This window comes from Pelobates fuscus, chromosome 1, assembly GCF_036172605.1.
Source record: "Pelobates fuscus isolate aPelFus1 chromosome 1, aPelFus1.pri, whole genome shotgun sequence".
NCBI classification, from domain to species: Eukaryota; Metazoa; Chordata; class Amphibia; order Anura; family Pelobatidae; genus Pelobates; species Pelobates fuscus.
The window spans coordinates 316,365,591-316,392,309 of NC_086317.1; the positions used below are offsets into that span (position 1 = coordinate 316,365,591).

The window sequence follows — 26,719 nt, forward strand, 5'->3', positions numbered from 1 at the left end:
TACATGGGTTCTTCTGATTCAAAAATTGAAATAAATCTTAATTGATAAATCCTGCTCTTAGTCCCATAGAAAGAGTGTCATGGATGACATGCTGGAAGTCCAAGGTGGGGTCATGGTCAAGAGGGAGATAAGTATTGGTGTCCTGTAATTGACTTTTCAATTAATTGGCATAGTCTATATAATTCATAAGGACTATACGTCCTCCTTTGTCTGCAGCTCGTTTGACAATAGATTTATCTTCTGATAAGCCCTTAATGAGTTGACGTTGATATTTAGAAACATTTTGGCGTCCATTATAGGGTTTAGCCATTGCGTCATGTGCATCTTTATTCATTAGTGAAAGATACGTTTTGATAGAAGATTTATTGGTGGGGGGGTCAAAGGTCAATTTAAAGGACCACTATAGTGCCAGGAAAACATACTCGTTTTCCTGCACTATAGTGCCCTGAGGAACTCAACAAACTCCCAACTCCTATTAGAATGACGGCCAACATCAACAGTGTGACAGTCCAATATTTAGATGTGGAAATATCCATTGGTACTAACAAAATAGAGTATTGTCTATATACGAAAACTACAGATCGAAACACGTTATTACATGCACAGAGTGCTCACCCCATAGCACTGAAAAAATCTCTTCCAAAGGCCCAATATCTCAGGGTCATCAGAAATAACTCCAATGAAAATGTGAAGGAAAGACAACTGTTGGAGATGACGGAAAGGTTCATGGAACGTGGATACCAGCGCTCTACCTTGGAAAAGGCTCTTGAGGAAACAAGAGTTCCTCAAGCACATATGGAGGCAGTAACCACCCAAAGAATGTTTTTTCCCATGACCTTTCATCAGTCAACCACACAAATCTCTTCCGCTATCAGAAAGAACTGGAGGATATTATCTGCAGATGACACTCTTCCCAAAGTCTTTCAAGAACAGCCCCTGAACTGTTTTAAGAGGAGTAGAAATGTAAAAGATCTTTTGGTCCACACAGACCCTGTATTAAGTTACACAGAAAAAACACAACACTCAACCGTGGTAGTGTACGCTGTTTAGGCTGCGTGACGTGTAGCCATATGATACCATCAAGAACTTTTTTACATCCTAATACCAACAAAAAATACTCCATAAGAAACACTATTACCTGTAAAACCACACGTTATATACAAGCTCACGTGTCCATGTGGCCTGGTATGTATCGGTAAAACAGAAACGGCATTATATGAGAGGATCAGAGGGCATCGCTCCAGTATCAGATTGGCATACAGGGATGGGATGTCCGACAAACCCGTGGCTAAGCATTTCCTTGAACAGAAACACTCATTGGCCTCCTTGAAGTTTGTAGCCATTGATCATGTTCCTTTATCAAGAAGAGCGGGAGATCGAGGCAAGATACTACTGAATAGAGAGACGTACTGGATTTATGAGCTGGACATTGTATCCCCAAAAGGCTTAAACAAGACGATCTCCTTTCATTCCTTTTTATGAATATTTTTTTTTAATGCAATTTTTTCTGCACTGCATTTTTGTGTCTTAGGATTCATATCAAATGTATTTTATAAACAAAGCTCCAGCTTGAATTATTGTAGGATTACTAGTCCTGGTTATATGATATACTGCCCTAGATATTAACCTAATATGATGGCAGTATGCCCTCCTCTTTAGAATATGGTACTACTTTATATGCATTACTTAGTACAAGCAATATACAGTTTATTTTAAGATTAGAGAACTAGTTAGTGGCAGTAATATTATTAGGACATTTTAGTGTTTGTATTTAGCATGTTATATGAGTTTGCTGTATGTGTTTCTTTATATAATGATATATATGATTTGTGAGATGCTTTATCATTCTCAATGTATTAGGGTTGGTAAATATTATCACAATTTATACATGGCTAGTAATTAGCTGATATACTTTTATGGTGTTTGGCACTTTAAGCACTGTTCAATTGCACTTTTCTATCTGCACCAGTTTCTGCAATAATAGCACTTTAATATATGCACTGTTCACTTTTTTATCATAACATGGAAGTATATTATCATTAGCCATGCATGGCATTTAAACACTAGATTTAGTTCCTTAAACCTATCACTTTAAATATGCATCGGTTGTAAGCCTATAGAAATAATCTTGAAGTTTTATTACAATGTTTGCACTTTTCAATACTAATATTACTGGTACACATTACACTTTTATTCTATTTGTCTGTACAATCATGGCAAGATAGCTCTGATCTATCAAATAACGTATGCACATACTCTGTCTCTGCTTATTTGTTCCCATGGCGACACTATAGTTATTTGCGTCACCATGGTAATGATCTACACGTTATTCCATAATGACGTCACTGAGGGGGCGGAGCTTACACGCACCTGCGCACTGGGAACGGCAGAACGCCGGTCGGAAATTTCCTTCACCTGGGGGTAAGCCATTTTAGTTAATGTTGTTGTAAATATATGTAATGAATGTATTTATTATGTTTTTTTTTGATCCTGATGAAAGTCCTCTAAGTAGGACTGAAACGTTGATCGTCTTTTAACTATGCATTAATAAATTTTGGACTTTTATCCGTGATTGCTGCAACCTATTTTTGGACATATGGATAACACTAGCCATGACTTGCTAGCATCCGGCCTCTAAGGGATATTGAGCGTGAGTGCAGGAATACTGTGTATTTTTTCTTATATATATATATATATGTATGTCTGTTAGTGTGTGTGTGTATGTCTGTTAGTGTGTGTGTGTATGTCTGTTAGTGTGTGTGTGTGTATGTATGTGTGTGTATGTATGTCTGTTAGTGTGTCTGTTAGTGCGTGTGTGTGTCTGTTAGTGTGAGTGTGTGTGTATCTGCTAGTGAGTGTGTCTGTAAGTGTGTGTGTGTTTCTGTTAGCGAGTGTGTGTTTCTGTTAGCTAGTGTATGCGTATCTGTAAGTGAATGTGTGTGTGTGTGTGTATTTAGAAGGAGGGGCGGGGGAAGGGTGGGGGTGGTGCGGACGGGGGGAAGGGTTGGGTGGGGGTGGTGCGGGCGGGAGGGGGGCGCCTGAGTTTTGTCCTGCCTAGGGCAGCACAAAACCAGGATACACCACTGCATACACGAGAACATGTTTCACATTATTGCTAACCAAACACTACAAAAAAATACATCTGGCATTGAAAGTGTTAAAAATAATTACCAGTAGCTTGCTGGTGAGGAGAGAAAGCAAATGTTCTGGGCAGGCACAGGGAAAGGAAACATGAATATAGAGGAGGCAATAAACAGCAGCCAGCTGAATGGAGAGAGGCCAATAGAATGAAAGATGGGATCTAAGGGAAGTTGGCCAATAGGGTGATAGACAGAGATAAAGGCCAATAGAGTGAAGGAGAAATCATGGTAAGGGAACCTTGGCTATACCAGGATTTACAAAGCGAGAATGTGACTTAAAAGTTTGTTTATTAATAATAAAAACTGTTCACTTCTGTTTCCTGTATTTCTCTTTACACTCAAGATATCATAAGATATCGATAACATAACGTTTTCATAAATGGGAAATAAATGGTTATCTTCAATTCTATATATATATATATATATATATATATACACACACACACATATATATATATATATATATATATATATATATAGAATTGAAGATAACCATTTATTTCCCATTTATGAAAACGTTATGTTAACGATACTTATTATCAACAAATACTGTCTGTCCCGATATATATATCAGGACAGACAGTATTTGTTGATAATAAAAGCACATTAGAAAGACCTCTTCATTGGATTATATATATATATATATATATATATATATATATATATATATATATATATATATTACTATAAATTATGCTTACATATTCACCTATACTTGAAAATTAATATATGTGCGAGTTATTCCTTGTGGCCATTTTTCTTTGAGGTTTTTTTCCGTGTAGTAATTTTTCCTCGCTGCCCATTTTTCCATATGGGTATTTTTAAGTGTGAATAATTTGCCATGTGGGCATTTTTTCTTGTGCACATTTATGACAGTGTTTTTTTTTTTTCTGAGAGCAATTTACATATGAGCTTTTTTCTGATCACTGTTTACTGTAACCTTTCTCATATGCTTTATTTATAAGCATTGAATGTAATCTGAATAGTGTTATTCTTCTATTACATATAAGACAGGTAAATATTTAATAGCACAGAGTCTTTTGGAAAACTCATAGAAGTTATTCCTGGCATCATTTACATATACTATTTTCAAAAGTAATTTATTATTAAACATTTTTTTGGTTTCATGGGGACATTACAACCAGATGGTCTGCTAATTATTATAATAAAAAAAAAAAACATTTTACTAACTGTAACACAAATTGTATATTAACCCATTCATGACCAGAGTTGCTTTGTACTTTGAGGACAAAATCTAGCTATATTATAGCTATATTTTCAGGCAATCATATTTTTGCCTGACATGGTTAGTTCTCATACATAATGTATACACAGTTTTTAAAGGACACATTGATTTCTCTTTTTATAGCCAACATATATAATATACGTATATTTCCTCACTTTGCATGGAAAATTAAAAAAATAAAAACAAAATTATGAAAAAGCAAACATGTTTCACAGTAAGACCTGAAGGTCTGATACGGAAGTGTGTCCTCCGGCGTAAATTACCAATTAAGTTATTTACGTTCCAGGCTGGATGTGCGCGCATGCGCGGTGACGTGTATGGGAACGTCTGACGCAATGTGCATGCGCGCACTTATGAAAGCCGTGCGAATCTGGGATTTTTAAACAGCCGGAAGAACAATGGACATACAGCTCTTGATAAAGTCCATAGGACGAAAAGCGTTGAGCGGAAACGAAGCTGCCAGCATCCCCACAAAGATTTTATGGATCGCAAACAGCTCAACTCTGCCAGATTGACTGTCTTCAAATTTCATCTGGGAGAAGACCATCGATCATCTGGAGACTTTGACGCCAGAACTACATTTAAAGGGAACTTAGCCCAGGAGGGGCTGACAAGCTTTCTAGCACAACTAAGATATATGTATTTTTTGTGCCACTACATTTGTGAGTGTACTAATTTGTATCTATTTTTTTACTGTGTTATTAAATACTTCACTATATGTTTTATCTTTTTATCTCTTTATATGGTTATATCTGCCTACACGCATGGTAATTATACTCCCATGTTCGTGATTGTGGCGCCCTCATTAGTATATGATTTTTAACTATACTACATATCTATTTGTATTGTTTTTGGAATTGGGAGTGATCTCTGTTTTGGAGCGGCTAGCCTGCACTGTCTTTTGCACTTTATTCCCACAAACTGCCCCTTTTTTAGATTTATGTTTCACAGTTGTGCTGTCTATAAATTGCAGACAACTAGTGCAACTAGAGAAAAGTATGTGAAAACAGATTCATCCATTTGTGTTAAATTTTGTGAATACCTCATATGTCTAGGATTTTACACATTTTCTCAGTTACAGGTCATATGCAACAAGGAGTAATTCCAGTTTCAAAGCTAAATGTTTTCAAAATTATTGGGTTGGCTAAATATAATAGTGGCCACTAAACTCCAAGTACCTCAACACATCATTCTTAGTAACAACTTCTGTACATTAGTGAGAAATTTAGGATTAAATGGATATTTTAAGCACCAAAAAAATTAAGCTTGATGAGCCCCTGCAGTCTCACCTCAATGCAATTTAAGCATTGCATGCCTTTGTTAATGTACCCGTGCTTCCCCTAGCTTTGACTGATACAGCTTCCCTACACATTTTCTAGGGGGGGGGGGGGAAAGCTGTGTTAATTGCCTATTATAGTCTGCAGCAGCTTCCTGTGTGCGACTAAAGGACAGTAAACAGAGTAGGAGATCAAGTAAACATACTGTGCTTTGAGAATGATTTGGCATAAATAAAGTGATTTAATTGCTCAAATGCAAAGAATTGAACAGTGAAACTTTATACACAGAACTGCTATATTAAACTAACAATGTTTTGTTAGTGTTTTTAACCAGCTACAGCAACCAGCAATAAACAAAAAAGTCCAATTTGGCTTTTCAGTAGATCTAAAATTAGTTGACAATTCTGCAATTACCAAAATATTTGTATAGTCAGCTTGCACAATAGAAAAATAATCAGTTAAATAAAACAATGCACTATTAAATCATCATGAAACATACATATAATTTTTGTTGAAAACAAAATCTGTTAATAATACTCAGGTTATTTACAGATATAAAATACATCAGTCCAAAATATATATATATATATTTTTTTGTTAACATGAAAGAAAAACTTTTTGTATCTACAAAGTAAAAACAGAAATAGAAGAAATTCAATAATGTACAATGGTGTGCAGTGTGTGGGTCTCATAACATACGGGAAAAATATATTTTGAGCAATATGAATAACAGGTGGAGCAATGTGGGGAAAACTTGACAACACAGAGACAATATGGCAACACGTGATAGGAAATGTGGCCAAATTTGGCATTGGCTAATATGGGTGATATATATATATATTTAAAAAATTATATTCTTTATTTTTGATGTGCATAGTTCAACAGACATGGCTCCATAGACATTGCACAAGATTATTAATGACATATACAACATTTGTGTTTATACAATAATTCACAAGAGTGTGACTGCACTTTTTTTTTTTAATGTTCAAAGTTTTTTTTATTGTTTTTAGTTTTGCAATCAACAAAAAAGTAACGATTACTGTTCTGCATCTCCAACACCAGGGGGAGACGTTTGGATATATTTTGTGGAGTCTTTGTGGGGTTAGATACCACCGAAAAGACTAGTGTTTTATGGGCCTCTATATGTGAATAGCAAGTCGTCCATTTAGAAAGGTTAGTCAATGAGTGGAGCCAGTCTGGGTCCGAGAGTGAGCATTTACACTCCTCTTCCCATTGTGTTTTGTAAGCCGGTTTATAATTCAGCAGCAGTTCCAGTCAGACCTTGTAGCCCAGGGAGAGGGTTTTAAGTTTCAAAGGTGCTGTCCAGCATCTATCAATCAGGAAAAAGTGGGGTAATTCTATCTGGAACCTGTGGTCGTGTGTGTGATAAGTACACTCTTAATTTGTATGAACGCAAATGTTACCTGATCTGAGATGTTGTATCTGTGCTGTAGTGTCTGAAATGACATTAGTTCTCCCTTATCATTAAGATCTCTCACCCTTGAGATACCTTTAGTTGTCCATGCCTCTAATGACAATTATGGAAACACTGTTTGAAGGGCCTTCAATGGTGCGTTGGCATGGAATCGAGTATGCCACCCCAATGATGAAAGAAAGCTGTCACATATCCATAGTGTAGCAACGGTAGTGGGTAAAAGAGGGAAGTTCCTCCTCCGCAGTTTTTTAGGCATCCACATATAGTCTAGAAATGAGCCTCGCCTGGTCTGAAAACCCTCCATGTCAGCCCACTGTAAGGTGCCCCTCGGAGCATGCAGTGTGACCCCTGAAGCCAAAATTGTTGGTTTATAATAAAGCCATATGTTGGGTAGGCCCACTCCTCCTTGTTTAGTGGGGTTTTGTAACAGTCGGAATGCTATTCTAGGTTTATGTTTTTTCCCATATGAAGGTGGTACAAATTGCCTTGAGAGATTTGCATATTCCGTTCAAGCTCCTGGGGCTTAATTGTCTCGGGGATCCCCCAGATCCTAATGTTGTTGCGCCGGCCCCTATCTTCATGGTCAGCTAATTTTTCCTCCATTTTCTGTAACTTCGCTTCCATTGAGGTGTGAGTTTCCACCAGGGAATTGTGAGCCTCCACTTTTTCTTCAGTCCTGTACTCTACATTCGCCTATGGTGTGGATGTCGTATTTGGTGTCTGAGGACACCTTGTGCAGTTCAGTTTGGAGTGAGTGTTTACGGTCTTGGAGCATATGCTGTACCGACAGGTCTGTGGCCGGGCTAGCCAGTTGTGTGACAGAAGGAGCGATATCACTCACGTCCGAGCATGAGGCCGGTAAGTCAGGCCGCTCAACGGCATCTTGGATGGTAGGCCTCGCTGTTGCTGGTTAAAGTTGTAGAGTTTTCTGCTTAGATCTTTTTGTAGATTTCCTAGCCATTGTATTATAGGGCTTGTAGTGATCCTTTTTGGGCAGTAATCGCCAGTTTCTCACTGTATAACAGGCTGTATTGCCATCGGACGGGAGAGTTTTCAGCTCACCCGTCTGCTTTCATGCGTTGCCAGGTCACACCCCCATGACTGCACTTTTTGTGTATACATAGGGATTTCAGCATCTCAAGCACTGGAATCAAGAAAATGAAAAGACATAGTACTATCTATCCTGCACTTTGGGATAGGACATAGAACGTGAGAGATTATGTCCTACTTTCTTGAATCATAGCACTGGCTAAGAAATTGCAATAAAAGAGTTCCACTATACACAGGCTGACTAATGCCAGAAGGAGTAGTTTAAACTTTAGATGAGAGAGGTATGCATGCCATCACTACTAACTGTCTGACTGTCCTGCACATACACATGACAGAAATAACATACTGCACATACACATGAGAGAAATAAACAAAACAAAACATGGAAAAGGAAAAAAGGTAATCATTAGTAAGATTAAAAAACAACCAAAAGATGGTAGCTCTGTAACCCATGCCAATGGTAGCTATGTGGAGGTAAACCAGAACTGAAATGAAAGCTGTTATACTCACCACCTGCAATGACGGTATGGTAGATAAGTCATCCAATTCCCATGCTTAGCTTCTGGCCCTCAATGCCAAACAAAGTCCCACCACACCGGCCCCGGGGCCGTGAATAGAGCCCATATGCGAGTCCCACTGTTCAGATGGCATACGGTACTATGAACAAAGTCCCAGGCGAATAGATGATAGTCTCTCCAAGGGTATCTTGTGTAGATTGGGGTAAATACCCTAAGGGCCCTCAATGTGGGACTACAGTAGTGGGCAATGGGTACCCTAGGTGTAAAGCGAGCACCTGGAGGTCGGGTCTGTCTACTTTTCTGATGTGGTAATGAAGAGTTCTCCTGTTGTTTCAAGCAGAGTGTGGTTTGCCGAGGAGCAGGGGGTAAGTCAGGTGGCGATCCATCTCTCTCTGTTTTATCCATAGGCTGGTTCATTCTGCGCTCAAGCTTCCTCCAGAATTTGGCAAAGACTTTGTCCAGTTGTGGGGTGGTCATTTCCAGCAAGCCTCGCGTTGTAGAGGTAAGCGCAAAGTTAGCCATATTCGCACAGGCTGTACAGTAGGCCTCTTGTTACCAAGGTGTCTGCTGGGTCGCAATTTCACCGCAGATTAGGAAAGAGCAGGCCAGTGGGTGGGTACTGGGTAACCATCAATGACAGGGGGATGAATAGGAGCCCCTACCACCTCCAAGTGCTCTGGCAGAGATATCAGTGGGGAGATTGTCCACTTCTCCTGGACTGCACCTGCATGTAGGCCGCAAAGAGGCGTCGGGTTTAGACTGTGAACCAGGTCGGACAATGCTTAAAAATGTTTCACCAGGGTTTTCCAAGATTACCAAACACAGGTAGGAGTGTTTCTCTCGGGTTTAACATCGATCAAAGACCAAACATCTGAGATTTTGCACAGAGCTCACTACAAGTTCTGCCTTTCAGCATGGCAGTCAGGCCTCCCCCCCCCCCCCCCCCCGACCCCCCCACCACCCCACCCCCTTTCCTCCAGTTTTGATTTTTAATGTCCTTTTGCTGCAACAGTTTTTTCCTGCCTATAAATAAGAATCAATGCCTATACAATAGATTTGTTATTAGACATGTGTGCTATCTATACATACTGATAACTAATAATTTCACACATTACTATTCAGAACACTAAAGAAAATCCATTGAATTCTGAAGGTCATTTTGTTTTTTGCAAATCCCTTGGTAGTGTACAGTTTCGCACACATGTTTTTATTTTATTTTTTCCATAAAAGCAACATTTTATCCATGTATATGCTTTGGAAAGAGTCTGATACCTAATATTTTGTTATTGCTCTTGTTAACAAATATTATCCACACATATGCTTCCTTAGATTAGTGCTTCATGAAAACACACAACCAGTGCTTGAATATATAAATGAGTTCACAGAAATCAGTTTCAATTCTTATAGGACTTATGTAGTATTTTAACTGCGGCTGGCATGATTATGTCCCGCTTTGCAAATCTTTGACTCATTTCACCTCCTCTAATTATATTGTTACATAGTTCATTATTCTGAATAGGAAATAAAAAAGAGAGAAAGTTCATCACGTTCTGCATTTCCAGTGGACAATATCTGCTGATCAAGAAAAAGGCAACATAGCCCAATAATGCTATTTCCTAAAGGGATAAAAAAAAATCATTGCTAGTTCAAGAACAATCCTATTTTCCCCTGGGTAATATTATCCAAACGGAATGTAATTGTTATCAGCCATAAAGTCGACATATGCTACCAGAGTCATATTAAGTGCCCATTGGGCCTGGTGCTGACAAATATGATGTGCCTAATTACAAAATCTTATAACAGAAAAAAACTAAAACAGTCATACCTCCTAAGAGTCATGTAGCTGAAGGAAGTGGTGCTATAGGGAAACTCACAGGTTGCAGCTATATCCCCAATCTAATCTCTGGCTTTCATCTCTCAAGCAAATCCATATCCCCTGACAGCAGCATCAGATAAAGCAGGACATTGGAAGTTGGGGAAAAGGGTAGGCCACTAATGCGTATCAAGTAACCGGCACTGCCCAAAGGGTGCGGGCCTGCCTGAAGAATTGGAAGATCATCCTGGCATGAATGCATGTCAGGCTGCATGCCAATCATGAGAGCTGGCAAACTAAGGGCATACTATGCAGGCAGTGCCCTGATCTTGGTGCAAATGCTTCTAAATATGTGCTCAATCCATGCTTTCTAAGGACTGTCCCCTATAACTCACTTGTTCAACTTGTTCACTTATCTCCTTACCTTCTTGCTAGCTGACAGAAGCTCCTGGTATGCAGTCTGGGACAGAGAAAAGGTGTATGTAGTGAGCGTAAAAGAAAGGGGACATGCTACAGTGTTAGAGAGACCGAATCAGAAAGAGCATTTGCACAGTGGGAAAAGTCAGCTTTACCTGAACTAATTTCACTGTAAGCCATGCCACACATGTTTTGTTCCCCTACATCCCTCTTATGTTTCCATACGGGTGAAGAATAGTAATTGTTTTTTAATCAATGGGCCTATACCATGTGCATGGGCCTGGAGCTTCAGCTCCATCAGACCCTATGTTACCCCATCCCTGTATGCTGCACTCTGTTTAGTATGCTAAGTGACCTTAATTGCACCATGACATAAAAAACCTTCTATATGATTGGTGCCAGAAAGGTCTTTAATCATATTACAGAGTCTGTGTTCAAATGCATTGCTCTAGGATCCCAATGGTGTCTTATAGTTTGCAATTAGGCATGGCTACAGCAGAGACTTAATTGTGCAGTTCTGCTTTCATTTTATTTACATTATATATTTTTTTTATTACCTATCCCATGGATCTGTCATAACAACTTAATTTTAATTAATTGTTTTACTGTTTACTTTGCCTCAATTTAGTAAAAAAAACACAATTTCTATATATTAATTGGTGTTTGAAAAGTAATTAATTTAATATTGTATAATTGCAAAGCAGTACAAATAATATAACATTTTCCAATAATATTTATAGATTTTGTTATGGATTATACAACTCTGACTGATATTGCATAGCATGGGTGGGAGTTGGGGAGAGGGCATTAGCTTGAACATTATAATTGGTCTGCTGATTTTGTAATTTGCCTTTTAAAAATACTTATTTTGTCACTTCTCTTTTTCCCTTTTTTATTTTGGAATGTTTCTCTCCTATTTAAAATGAAATATATACATAATATATAACAATATCTAATACTAAATGGTTTTATTTGTTTTTCCCCTTTCTTTATGTATACTTATGATGTGTGAATATTGAGCGCTAAAATCCCAAAGGATTATGGACTCTAGTTCCAAAGAGTGTAATCCGCACTAGTGAATGGGTGCATTCATTTTGCAGAGTGCCTCCAAATTGCGGAAATTATGAAAAATCTCTGATACATAATTTCCGTTCGGTGGAACTTTCGATTGGAGCGTTTTGTGTAGACAAGAAATATGTGAAATTTGGAGGTGACGCAAGTAATGCAGGATGTGTATGTTGCCTCCATTATTACATGCCACACATTGCCCCATGGAAATCTAGCATTCAATTGGTCTAGAATTAACACACATTCCATTAGAAGGGACAACATAAGAGTGCAGCAATACAGATTGAAAAAGCCCAGCAAAGGGCTAAACATGTCTCAAATGTTTATATGACTACACATCTATTTAATAAAGTTTTTACTTTATTTTAGTTGTTTTTAACTTTTAACTAATAAACGCTTATGCATATACTTCCACCACAAGTAGCTCCTGCCCTGGTATTCTGCTTCTTGGGTTGGAACTAAAGTGGCTTTGCCACTCTGTATTTGGCAATATTTCTACAAACTTGGAGCCAGTCTTTTTATAGGCTCCAAGTAAAGGTGAGCATATTAAGAAACATTCTATTTTAATTATATGTGCTATTAAGAAACTGCACAATATTGCTGTCCTTTTCTTATATCTATTTTATGAACTTTACAGGAAGGAATTGGTTGTTCTCCAGATGAAGTACTGTGGCCACCAAAAAGGCACAGTAGCTTTTATGTTCAGAGCCATATCGTGTAAAAGCTCTATACATTGTAAGCATTTTTTATTTCCACGTTTTACACATAATGTATTTTTAGCATTATTACACTATTGTGTTTTCTTCTCTTTTACATACATATGTGAACTGACTACCCCACTCCTGTATTTAAGGGAAAGAGTTCTTGTTCAAAAATATTTCTTTTTAGCAGTACATTTGCACTTAGGGTTCTATATATGGGGGTTTCATCTAAACACTGAAGTATCTTTTTAGGGAATATTTTTAGTTTGGGCTACTTTATTTCAATTAAATTAACCGCTGAGTCATAAGAACATGTCACCACAAACACTGGGATATTCAGAAGGGCTTCACACCGCGTGATTGTGTAATGGGGACAGCTAACTGACTTCTGTTGGATATGATTGACCAAGGCTACAGAAATACGTTGCAACAGTTTTTTTATTTAATTTTTTGTACTTTGAAGACATATAGAAAGAAGTCTTGACTTGAGGTATCTGGTTTTGTCACATGATAGATATTAAACTTTATGTTATGTTATTAATTGATTAATAGAGCAGCTTTTATCAAACAATAGTTAGTAATCTGCTGTAGGAGAAAATCAGGTTATAAGTATTAATGATGCTACTGGCATAGGGGGACACTAATAGGGGTGTCGGGAATGATATTTTGGAGTATTTAAACAACATGGGTGATAAAGCAAGAAATATGCCAATAGAAAATTAAATATGATTCATTCACTTTTTACAGACTCTTTCACTTCTTTAGTTTCTTCTTCCGCCAGACTCTTTTTTTTTTTCTCACTTTCATTAGTCTATTTCCCTTCAATAATTCTTTCTAATCATAATTAGATTTTCCCCACCACCATTCTAAGTGTTTATTGGGTCTGTAGTATGTTTGTGTGGGGGTTTACATATACAGTATGTATGAAGATGCATGTTGGAGACTACTGGTGCTATTTTGTCTATGTATTGTCTGTGTATGTGTTTTGTGTAGCTGCTTGTGTTGTTTTGCATTTGGGGAATCAATATATGTTGCATATATGGGGAGGCTGCTTGTATTGTGTATGTAGAGAGGTAGTGTGTTGAATACAGAAGCTGTGTGTGTTGTGTGTGTGGAGGATGTGTGTTTTATGTGGGTTTGCTATCACTGAGTGTTAAGTGGCATAAACCTTCATTAGACTGTCTTGTGTGCAGTAGATGTCACTGTGTGAGGATATGCTTCTTGTGGTGTTGTGTGTGTGAAGGTAACGTGTGCTGTGATTGTTGGGTCGTTAGATTTGTGGGTGCCTGCCACTGTTTGTAGATATATTGCTTGTGATATTGTGTGCTGGTGGAAAAGGTGCTTGGGGGTTTTATGTGTGTGGCGTCTGATTGTGGTGTTAGATGTGTATCAGGATGGTGTTTGTTATATGTGAGTGGGGAAGCTGTGTGGGTTGTGTGAATGTCTGCTACTATGTGTGCGATGATTGTCACTTTGTGTAATTTAGCTTGATTGCAGTACTGTGTGTGGGAAGACTGTTTGTTGTGTGTAATGTGCATTGTATAATGGTGGCAGTCACTATTTATATGCAATCAAAGTGTTTGTTATGTGTGGGTTGTATATGTGGTGGTGTGCTTGAGGTGGCTGTATGTGCAATTAGGATTGCAGTAAGTGGGAAAGATGTGCATGGGGGACTCTGTATGGGGTGACTATATGCTGTCAGATGTGTGTTGTAATTAAGGGTCTTCAGCCCCGCAATTTTCAGTAGTAATCGACAATAAATATTTTCTGGTCCTAACCCATTTTGCTTACTTTGGGTAGGAAAAGGCTATCATCATATCTGGTAGTTTGGTGGCAGCAGTGATCTTGCTTCTTGTTGTTCCAGTGGACACGCCACCTGACCTGCACCTCAAGTGGTGAATTTCACCGTAAAACCTACTTCTTTTCTGGAACATCTGAATACCTCATTCATTGTGAGCTGGTCCTCGTGTAAGTGCTGGAGATGCAGAACACAAGCTTCCTCTTGGTAGAGTAAAGGTTTGCTAGTCAGGGAGGTGTCTTCATCTGACTTATATTTAATACTGCTTTTATAATTAAGACTTGCCGAGTTTTCGCCTCCCTGCATCACGCTGTAGCTAAGATATCTGGTTGCTATGGGCCTGGTACACTCAAGCTAGTTCTGATTAAGGTCCTGATGGTATGTACAACTCCCACCTTTTCTTTACAGAAGATTTAAGCAAACTGTAGTCCAACAGCAGTTTGATATCTACTTGTCACATTTTGCACTTTATTGTGTTTGCCATATTTTATTAGCAGTTTTGCCACTGCAATGTAAGCATTTTTCAGACATGTGCTCTGTTATTATTATTGTTATTACTATTGCTTATTAAACCTTATTATTTTAAAAACACACTACACTCATCAAAAATGAAAGAATAACAATATCTAAACAGTTCTTATATATGATTACTTTAATAACATAAATCAGAATGTAGAAATAATGACAAGCAAAAGAGGAATTTAATACGTATCATGTTTCTATACCTAGCAGAGGCAGAGAAAATCTGAAAGGTAGATGGATCTTTCTATTCTGTAACACAGTAAGACAGCTAGACTGCTGTGATGCTGTAAATACACAGCATGAAACAAAACAAAGTGATCAGTGTGTTACCATTAAAGTTAGAGAGCAACTGACAGGAAGATGTATACATGACTCCAAGAGAGGGAAGCATTCCAATATGCTCCAGTTTTTGCATGGTCACATATGCTGTGTAATAAAAAGTTTTCTCCCTGGGAGAGTAGGAGTATATTGTGCAGACAGAGAATACAGAGAAACTATACGGGTCAAATGTTATGTTTTAAATAAAAAGCAGACAATTATGTGTATTGTATGTCCCATTGGTGCATTATAATATTTATAATTTAAGCCATTTCTTTGGAATGATTAAAAAGATCAGACTTCTCCTATACGGTATGTAAAGGAAACATAGTTTCCTTTCCTCTAAGTTCATGAATTCTTTATTAAGGAGCACAGAGAGGATGAGGAGCTGGGGGCAATGTCACAGTTTTTTTTACTCTGTATTTTTCCGGTCTATCCTTGTCTGTGCTGGCCCCACAGCACCAACACCAAAAGAAGGTAAGGGTAGAAATGTTAGTCAGCCCCTGTCTGGATTGAATGGATGTCTAGTTTGCTTTATTGCTTTTTTTGACATTTTAGTTTAAACAATTAGAGCATTGCTTTACCAGTCTCTGCTATTAACAGGTGATAGAGAGAGACAGACAGACAGACAGACAGACAGACAGACAGACAGATCATTAAAGATACATTTGTTTTTCATGTATTTAACATATTTATTTTACATTAATTTGCTTCATGGTTTATTAGTTAAATTACCTGTGGCAAATGCAACGTTTCTTGACACAAGTCTGTGATCCATTATGGAAAACTGAGGAAGTTCAATCCTCTCTACTCCAGTGACAGCCTTTTCTCCCCCTCGCCAGTAAAACTGAATGTCATCTGTTGTGTATCCATCTGCAAGAGAAGAGCAGGAAAACATACAACATGGTTGCACTTTAACTATAAGCACAAATATTGAAGCTGCTTATGTACATTAACAAAGAAATGAAAAACAGAGCACACTAAAAACAATTTTTCAGCACTGTTTTCAGAGGCTATTAATATACTTTATTCATATTGAGCAAATCATCATATAATTTCATTAAATTAATGTACAACTACTCTTTTGTCGCTATTTTAGCTAAACGTAATACTTATACAGAGCATGGAAATTGTCCAGTGTACTGCAAAATATATACATAACACAATGTATATATATATATATATATATATATATATATATATATATTTGTGTTAAGGGCTCCTGATAGTACAGAAGATACAAACACTGTTAGGTGTGGGATGGTATTACAAGAGCAAGTCGGTTGTGGTGTGCCGGAACCGACGATGAGGTAGACCTGTAAATAAAGAGGGCCCACCAAGAAGAAATGTAAGAAAAAGGAGTTGATAAAGAGGAGTGGGTGGGAGGGTGATGCAGCGCTGACCTCGGACGGTATGGAGCCAGGTAAGGGGTGTCCCTTAAGTAGGTAGAAGGTGAGTCATACGCCCCTCCCACAATTACAGGCCAAAAGGCCTTAATACTTGTGTTAAGGGCTCCTGATAGTACAGAAGATACAAACACTGTTAGGTGTGGGATGGTATTACAAGAGCAAGTCGGTTGTGGTGTGCCGGAACCGACGATGAGGTAGACCTGTAAATAAAGAGGGCAAAAGTAGAAAATCAAAATTTATTATGAAACGAGCAATATACATACTTTAACCAGACATATCTTGAAAGGCATTTCTAACTTCTTGTACTGGGTTAGGTGTGTATCTAGAGTATGCAGAGGACTTCCAGCGCTGTAGTGGCTGCTCCTATGCGGAAGGAGTGGCCCGAATAGTTATTTGCTTTTAGGCCTAGTTGTGTAAGTAATGACCTGACGTGGGTCATGAAGGTGGTGGTAGTGAGTACCGAACCTTGTAGACAAAAGTGGTTGAGATGGTGATGCTTGTAAAACCTGGGTATATGTGTCCAGTAATGTGACGGGGCACCACTCGTTGTGGGTAAGATAGTATCTAACCTCTACCGGAGGTGCGTGTTGATTGGTTTTGGAGTGATGCAGAGGCAAGATATAGTAATCCATGTGTTTTGTTAAGTGTGAGTGAAGCAGAATGTGAGTGGACTGGGTTGTGTAGATGGCGGTAAATTCTCTTGGTCTTAAAACCCATAAAAAGCCATATAGATGGCGGTTTTAATACTAAGGTATGTGTTGGCAAAGGGTTTTAAATCTAGTAGTGGGTAGATCTTTGAAAATATTGACGTCTATGGGTAGCCTTTGCGTAGTACGTGGGGGTTCGGATCTCTGAATACCCCTAAGGATATTTTGATCTGGTAGGAGGACATGAAACTTGTGTTGTTTGGTTGTAATGTTAACATGTGATGTTGTATGCCTGTTGGATATAGCTGATTGTGTTGTATGGTAATATGAGTTTGAGGTGGCAAAAAGGAAGCAAAACCCAACAAGGATGTCATAATGAAAGGTTGTGCGATATTGTGTGATGACAGAAATCTTTTGAATAGAAGGAAAGCCCTGTCATAGGTCTTCCGGGTATTGGCGGATAGCGCTAATTGTGACAATGTCCTGCTATGTTGCATTATAGCGTCTAGTCCATGACTAGTTGGTGGAAAGGTGGAGTGGTCGTGGCTGTGCGTGCAGCTGACGGAAGTATGTCGAAAAGCCTGTAAATTGAAACGAGACAAATGGTCAGCAGCCGTGTTGCATACACCTGGGACATGCACACAAAACAAGAAGAAATTGTGACACGCGGCCAGCCAGGTGAGTTTCCTCAAGAACCTCATAATGGTCAGTGATTTGGATCGACCTTTGTTTATGATGTGGTACGTTGCTTGGTTGTCTGAGTAGCAACGTACTGATGAACCTGCCCATAGATGCCCCCATGTCACGGCAGCTGCCACAATGGGATATATCTCAAATAGAGCTGAAGTAGTTGAAAAACTCTCCAGGTCTTGAACCTCTGGAGGCCAACTACCCCAAAGCCATTTATTCCCATAAATTACTGCGAAACCTGTGGTAGACCCGCGTCTGACCAGAGGGTGGGTGAAGAGTCAGACAATTCAGGGGGGAACATGCTTTTCCTATTCCAGGTGGTTAAAAGTTTCTCCACATAAGTAGGTCTGCCGTGGCCTGGGTATCCAGGGGTAACCTGTGTGCATCATGCTAAACAGTGGAAAACATGTTTAGGAGTCGTGAGATGAAAGCCCGGCCTTGGGGTATAATGCGCATGGCAAAATTTAGTGACCCAAGTAGAGATTGTAATTCTTGCGGTTGCAAGTACCGAGGTGTAAGTAAAGGTTGATGTTGGTAAGAATGTTCTCTATCTTGGTGTGTGGCAGGCTGGCTTGCTGGCTGTGGCTGAGTCTAGTATGATTCCTAGGAAAGTGATAACTGTATCTGGTCCTTCGGTTTTGGTGGGGGAAACTGGGACGCCCACCTGTTTAAAAAGACTAATGGTTTCTATGCGGCTACTGGGTGGAGAAATATTCTCTGCGATCAGTAAGAAATCCAGTAGTGTATAACTGTAGGGCATCTGGCTACATGTAACAATAACCAGCATAGTGTTTCGGCGGATACGTCGAAAATGGCCGGACTACTTTTGAACCAAACGTTAAACGTGAGAAAAAGTAGTAGTGCCCGGCCCACTTAAGCCATGCAGGTGCCATAGTGTAGGGTGGATAGGCAATAATTTGAAAGCATGTGTTATGTCAGTCTTGCTGAGCCGTGCTCCGACACCTGCCTGCATGATAGCCGTAATGGCGTGATCTATGGTGAAGTAGTGAAGAGAAAATTCCTCCGAGGGGATAAGGGAGTTCAGACTCGGTGTGGCAGAGGTGTGAGGTGCAGACAGATCGATGATAAATCTTGTTTGTGGGAAGATTTCCCTTTAGATCCGTTAAGTATGCTTAGGGTACATTTTATATGGACACATAGTTTTCGCCTGTGCTCTAAAGCATGTTTGAACATATATGCAATAACCTACATCCACTGTAATTACATGCACAGACATTGAAATTATTACATATTTGGGATTTCCCCAAAAAACTTGATAGGACGACCCAGTTTATCTTTGGGCGTTTCCTCTGCTGAACCAGCGGAACCAGTGCCCTGTGAGGTAGTAGGTTCGTTTGCAGTGGTAGGACAAAAATTGGCAGTATGGCCATGGAGGAGCAGTATGCACGGGCCGGTGTTCTCAGACCTGCAAAGTGTCTGCAGAAAAATGACTGTATCAATCTTGCTCCAGTTGGACCTTGTCCCGTACTGTGAGAATGTGCCAGACACTTTTGGAAAAATCGTAGGGGATGTACTGGCAGGCTAATTATGCCGGGTAAGGCGAAACCATTAATCTTGTTCTTTGGTGACAGGTGAGGCCCTGCTAGTTGCCAAGTGGCTATGAGAGGCTCTGTCTATGAGTTGGCGCGAGGGGTTATTGAGGCCACCCGTCGTAGTGGCAGGAATCGTAGGCCTCTCGGTGATAGTAAAAGAAAACAGGGGGAGGGAGTGACAGGTGAGGCCCTCTCTATAAATATTGCGAGGCGGCTAACTCACGTGTGGCCCGATGGCGTTTGCCTCCGAAACTTGGAGGCGGGGTGTTGGCCTCGCGGACCACTAAACGATAGGCAGAAATGCCAAGAAGGGAGATACCTATTTGGGCCTATACCCCTAACTTGCCAGTACTCTATGGCCTAGAAGAATGAAACATATGTGAACTACAACGTGAGCAGGCTTACGTACCTGGTAGTATGTGTAAAGTTTTGAGAATCGACAGGTATGAAAACCTGGATAAACCTAAAAAGGGATAGAGTGAGAATGGATCCCGTGAGACCTGTGTAATCTGTATAGGCTGGGATTAGGGCTTCTAGCAGTATGTGTGGGAGGTGTAAAAAGTTTATGAGTAGGATAGTGACATGACTGCCCATGCTTGGTGACAAGCGTTACGCTGAGTCCGATACCTGGCAGCAGGGGATTGGCCGTGTAATGTGTATATATGGAAGGTGATCAGATGATATGCATGTCACTAAACTGATCTGGGAATGTAAGGGACTTTTTAATGTGAAAATGACAATATGCAGAATCATAAATGTGCTGTAAAGTGACGTATGAATGTATGAACCAGAACGTGTGATTCAAAACCAAAAGTCTTGTGAGACGTATATGCCGTGTTCTTGAATACTCGTGTTACGTCGTCTGAGTGTGTCAAGAAAAGGCCTGAGTTTGTAAATGCCATGTGAAATTATGTGAAATGGCAATCTATGCAGAAAATGTTGTGACGTATGAGTGGTTGAACCAATGCGTGTGATTCAACCCGAAACCCTCTGTGGAAGGTAGGACCGTGTTCTTATATACTCGTGGTAATTCGTATGAGTATGATGAGAAATGGCCTGAATAGTTAGTGCCATGTAATCGTAGTGTACATGGTTGTAATAACATCATATCTCCATTATACTCTTAGAAAATAGGACCGTGTCCTTGAGCTTGTGGTATGTTGTACGAGCATGACAGAAAAAGGAGCCGTAATGTAGGCTAACCATAACTGTTGTTATAACAGGATGTTATACTAATATATCCCAATTTAATAATATATCCTGAGCCCTCACTTAAGTATAATTTTATAACACATGAATAGGGAGGATATGCTTTAAACATCATATGTATATAAAATATAGTCTGTGTGTGTGTGTGTATGTATGTATAAAATAGATGAAGTATCAAGATGAAAATATATATACAGAGGTACTTAATAAAAGACTATAATTAAGCTTACCCGAAAGTACATGAAATAATTTACGACCGAGTTCTTGTGTATGTAATTTGAGTACATAAAGAAAAAGTCAGCATATGACACGTGCCATGTAATGAAAAGTGTACATGGTGTGTTTACACCGGGAGAGAGAGAAAAAACAAACCGTATGTGTAAAACAAATTCTCTAGGTGCAGATGGAGGATACATAAATAATGTAAAGTTTGTTTAAGCAAAAAAAAAAAAAAAAAAAAAAAAAAAAAACTATGTATATACCAGTAATTAATATATTATTATCTAAAAATACATAGAGTCCTAACCTAAGTATAATTGATGTGAAAGCATAATTGATAAAAAAACATGCTATAATCGTTATATGTATATGATACCCAGACTGTAATACTTAATGAACTAAAATCTGTATAGGAGAGGGAAAAAAATAAATAAATAAATAAATAAATAAATAAATAAATATATATATATATATATACACAATAACCTACTACCAGGTATTAAAACTGAAAATATAGCAACCAACTGAAAATAACAAGAGTGAAAAGTAAAGCACATGAATACTACATACTTAGTGCAAATTTTCCGGCAACCAGAGGGTTAAAAAAGCCTGAGACTTTGGCCGTAAAGCGTGTGGCCGTAAAGTAAGGCTGAAAATGATTGCGACGCCGTGGGAAGTTATCCGGGCGACGGACTTACGATTGAGAAGTCCTGAGGACTCGATCAGCGACGAAGACCGTTTTTTTGTGCGTGGCTGGCCGTGGAAAGACCTGCAAGGAGTTCCTGGACACAGCTGACACTGAAGAAAAACGCGGAGTTTCCGAAAACAAGATGGCGCCGTCCGTGAACCGGAAGTGGATTCAGGATGCAGCGCTGACCTCGGACGGTATGGAGCCAGGTAAGGGGTGTCCCTTAAGTAGGTAGAAGGTGAGTCATACGCCCCTCCCACAATTACAGGCCAAAAGGCCTTAATACATATGTATGTGTGTTGGAATGCCATTTGGCCTGAATTTGTGGGAGGAGTTATGATCCTATTTAAACCCTACCCCCCTACTTACCTTTGTTGTGCAAGCTGTTTGTCCCCACCCACCTACACCCATCTATATTAACAATTCACCTTTATGGGCCCTCTTTTACAGGCCTACTCGTACATTGGTTTCGGCACACCTCAACCAACTTTGCGTCTCCTTCTACATTCCATTACGTATTAGATACATTCCGAGCTTCTACCCGACTTCCCTACTCGCTACCCGGCTTCCGGTCACGAGACCGGCAAGTTCACGTAAGTATAACGTGAGAAATAGCGTTCGGCTATTTCCCACGCTCGAGCCTAAAAACGCGGGGATAGGCTCCCTTCATTACTTACCTAATCGTGCTGTTACGCTGTTCGTGTACTTCCACGTTTGTGCGGCTAACAGCCAAACGCGGAATACACACACTTTCATTTACTTTCGTTTAATTCTATGTACCGTACATGCACACTTACCCTACATTCGTCTGTTCTTTCGTACGTTCGTTCAGCCGAACACGTTCAAACGGCTTTCTCATATAACCTTTCATTTATTTACACGTTACAGCCTGCAGCTGATTATTCAATTGGCTTTCATTTAAATCCTTTCATGTGTTCCATTTACCTAATGCGGGGGTTCTTTCTATTTATAATACTCCTGTTAATTCGGTTAACTGAACGAAAGGGGCTACAGTGTTTTAAATTTACTAATCTACTGTAAAATATATAGTTATGTCTCTACTTATACTTATATATATTAAGCACTCACATACATTTTTTTCCTATATAATGTTAAGTTTATTATATGGCCCTTAAAGTCACCACTGGATGAAATATATGTGTTTTTTGTGGGACATCTATTTTTCACAGGGTAATCTTCTTAAAGGCACAGTTTGACTCTTTCTTTTATAATTTACGTATATAATACACCTCCACTTTCCTCCAATCAGCCTTCAAGAAGCTGTATCCCAGTACCCTGTATTACTGTATCAGGTAAGTAGGTTTATCAGATCTCTTTTTCCCTCGAGGTCTCATTCAGCCTCCACGACCTCATTCAGTCTCCCCACCTCCCAAAGTGGGTTCTAAAACTTCTAACAGGCCAGTTCTGAGTTTCCTCACGGCATTTAAAACATCAAACACACAAACCTACACCACCTTGCCACTACTTATACTTTTCTTCAAACAGAGCTCCAAGAAGAGGTACCCAGTATCCTGCATTTCGGTAACAGGTAAGAAGGTTTACTATTTTTACGTTTTCCCTTGAGGCCTCATTCAGCCTCCACGGCCTCATAAAACCCCCCACCTGCCAAAGTGGGCTCTACACTTCAAAACGTACCTGGGCTAAGATTCCTCACAAAATGTCAAAAAAAATATCATAATCATAATCCACCATATTACTACTATATTTAACGGTACATGTTTTGTCATTTATTTCTGCATATCATTACTTAGACCTGTGTCATTTCCACCAAGTCCTACGCCATCAACAACCTACAGACTACCTGGTTCCCTGCATTGCAGTATCAGGTATTGGTAATCTTACTCACTACGATTAAGTTTCTCCTTAAGGCCCACTTTGCCTTCATATCATTCAAAAAATTCACATTTATGGGAACCCAGGGGATTGTCTCTAATTTACAGACCAACGTTCAGGTCCCTCAGCTTACCCACGTTCGTACGTTACAGTATCTCTGATACACACCTTCTCATACGTTCAACATTTTTACACTCATTATATTAGTGGCATGCCTCAGGCCCACTAGTCATCTTTTTCTCCCTAAAGTTTCCCGGACCGGGCCCGTTTCCTGCAGATGCAAGAATATATTGTAATCTTCCGGCGCGTTGCCCAAATAAAGAGGACAAACACTCAAGGTTAAGTATCTACATACGTTACATCACACCATTCCAAGAGACAAGCCCCATTAGGCTAGAGAACTGGCATTGCGGGTTAGGCACTGGCCTTAGCTATCCTAAGTAATACTACGGTCCCATGAGTTCTACACCCCACCTCAACACGGAGGTTCAGCCCCACGACCAAATCATAGTTAGCCACCTTCTTTAGGGCTACAGTTAGGGCTTCCCATGTCACGGCCACACGTTTTGAATCTCTTACGGTCACCGAGAGGCCGACATCCTGCCACCTCGTTCAAGTGGCCACAAAATCCCCTCGGCCCAAATCATAGGTAGAGCCTCTCTCCGCCACTTGTCACTAGCAGGGCCTCACCTGTCACTTGGTACTAGTTAAATTCTATGCTTCGGCACTAGCTAGCAGGCCAGTTCTCCAAAGGTCTCATCCATACCTCTAAGACACATTACTTATCCAAATCATTATTTCTTTTTCAGAATGTCATAAGTATCCATCCCGATAATCGGTCTCCTGTTGGATGAAATACCCAGCATGCCAGTCTGGCCAGGGTCTCCATAGGAAACCCTCACCCCTTCTACCCTCAGTTACCTGGGATTCTGGTAGATTCCAAAAAATATCAGCAGAGCTCTGACACAGGGGTATCCCCTCCCCAGCCACTGCCAGTAAGGCAGAACTACACTGGCTCACAACGGCTCAGACCAATGTTCCCAGGCCCGGCTCTAGCTCACAAGGGCCGTCAGGTTTCTCCTCAGATTCCAATCAGGAGACCCCAGTCGCTATCCTGGCCAGCCTCCAAATGATTAACAGGCTGATAAATGGAATCAGCTATAGCCACACCAGGTGTCTTGTTAAGCCCGGCAGGCGCTCACCTGGCGATCTCGGTCATACAATCTGGCTTACCCCTCATTTCCCTCCCTGTCCCCCACCACCCACTATCACTACTCCATACGTCTCACCGGCCCACCCTGTTCCAATTTCCATGGAGAAAGTAATTCTCGATGGAAAGGACATTAAACTAACATCACTACTTAATTTCACAAGCCTCCCTACAGTACAAAGGTTATATTCTTGGCGACATTTCAGTACTCCAAAGAGTGACACCCATGACTTAACCAAGCTTTCCATTCCTCTGTTTATCATTTCCTCTCGCATAGAGACAGCTACTTCCACTTCTCACCACCCCTTCAACCCACACACTAGTCAGGGAGGTGGCCAGAGGGACAAGCTGGGCTGACCATTTCATTTCTGGGGAAGGCTCGGGTGCACCATGACTTTAATCCTGGGTATGCTATTTCACTACATGCAGGGTTTTGCACATCTGCTGCAGAACCTACACCTAGTCCACATACGCAGCCCATCTGTCACCTAAGATATGCCCAACTAAGGTTAACATTGTTATCCTAATATACTATCTGCATTTACACCCAGCTAGGCACCTGGTAGATTCTGGTGCCGGCTTTCTCACAGGGGTTCACACTGGCCTTATCGCTGTCACGACACTCCTTAGTTAATATGCCCTCGTGCAGTACTCACGCTCACCACTGTTTCTGTTTGGCACTGTTTCTCATTTCTTTTCGTTAAGCACTACACCTGGCCCTTGTTTAGCACCTATATATTCTGGTTTCTCCCCTCACTCCCTGTCAGATAATTATCCTTTATCCTTCATCCTGTACCTGCTGTCTCCTGGTTCCCGTGATTCTGACTCCTTGCTCCTGTGTCTTGTATCCTGTGTATCCTGATCCTGTGTTCCTGTTCCGATGTCCTTATGGTCCTGTGTTCTCGTCTCTGCCTGGTCCTGTGTCATGTGCATCCCGTTCCAGTGTTTGCTTGCAGTGTTCCTGCCTATACTCCATTTCCAGTGATTCTGACCTTGCTGCCTTATTTTCGTGTGACCTGCTTTGGGCTTTGCTCCTTGGTGTCTTTTATTTAGTGCTTGGTGGCTTAGGATCTGTGCCCCACTTATATTCTGTGGTGGCTGCACTATCCTGCCTAAGGCCTTTACTTTTGCCTAAGGACTATCACATGCACTCTGCCTGCTCTATTGTATTTATATTGATTTCTTGTATATATTTATATATATATTTGTGGCATTGTACATATTTTGTTTTGTATATAATATCCTTTGGTTTTCTTTAATACATTTTCTTGATTGCATTCATCGTGTCCTTGCATTATTTCTCTGCTAAGTTGGTTCCCACATTTAAAGGGACAGTGCTGTTGCAGGGCAGCACCCCTTCATGTCCTTACAATCGCCATTCCCACAGGTACACTCGTATGCCCTAACCTATTATCTGCACCCATTGACCCTCTTACGGTGGACCACCTTCTATCCACAGCAGTCATACGCTGGGTTCACGATCACCTCCTTACAGTCTTCACACTTCTCATCTTGGTGTACCATTCCCATCGATGTAGAAATTCAATATACCCTATAATACGTCTGATCATAGACCTCTTCTGTACCGCACTCTACATCCATTCCCAGCATCAAACTCCCTCATTCCCGCTATGGGGTTCTCACTGCACTACGCAAATCGATCATCACTTAGCAAGTAGTAAGGCTTGGTTGAGCAAGATGGACTTATCCAACACCTTTAATCTACTATCTATTCACCCTTCACTATGACACCTGGCCTACGTTCGGGCGGCCATCCTCGCTAACCATTTTGTGGCTATTTTCACAGGCTGACTTGGCTGGCAGCAACCTCTCCGCTCTTTTTAGTCTGCTTTTACATTCCTGGTGTCCACAACACAGCCGCTGAAGCTCTTTCACGCTCAGTTTAAGGTGTCCATATGACCTACTACATACCA

The 26,719-nt window shown here is 40.1% G+C and overlaps 1 protein-coding gene across 2 annotated transcripts in view; it reads right to left on the reverse strand.

The window, feature by feature from the left end:
• The window catches only part of GABRB3 (gamma-aminobutyric acid type A receptor subunit beta3), a 492,675-nt gene that overhangs the window by 18,962 nt on the left and 446,994 nt on the right, over positions 1–26,719 (reverse strand). For both annotated transcript variants that reach the window (XM_063459171.1, XM_063459180.1), the window contains one exon: positions 16,042–16,179. In XM_063459171.1, the coding sequence (XP_063315241.1) occupies positions 16,042–16,179 (138 nt within the window). The remainder of the gene's footprint in view (positions 1–16,041; positions 16,180–26,719) is intronic.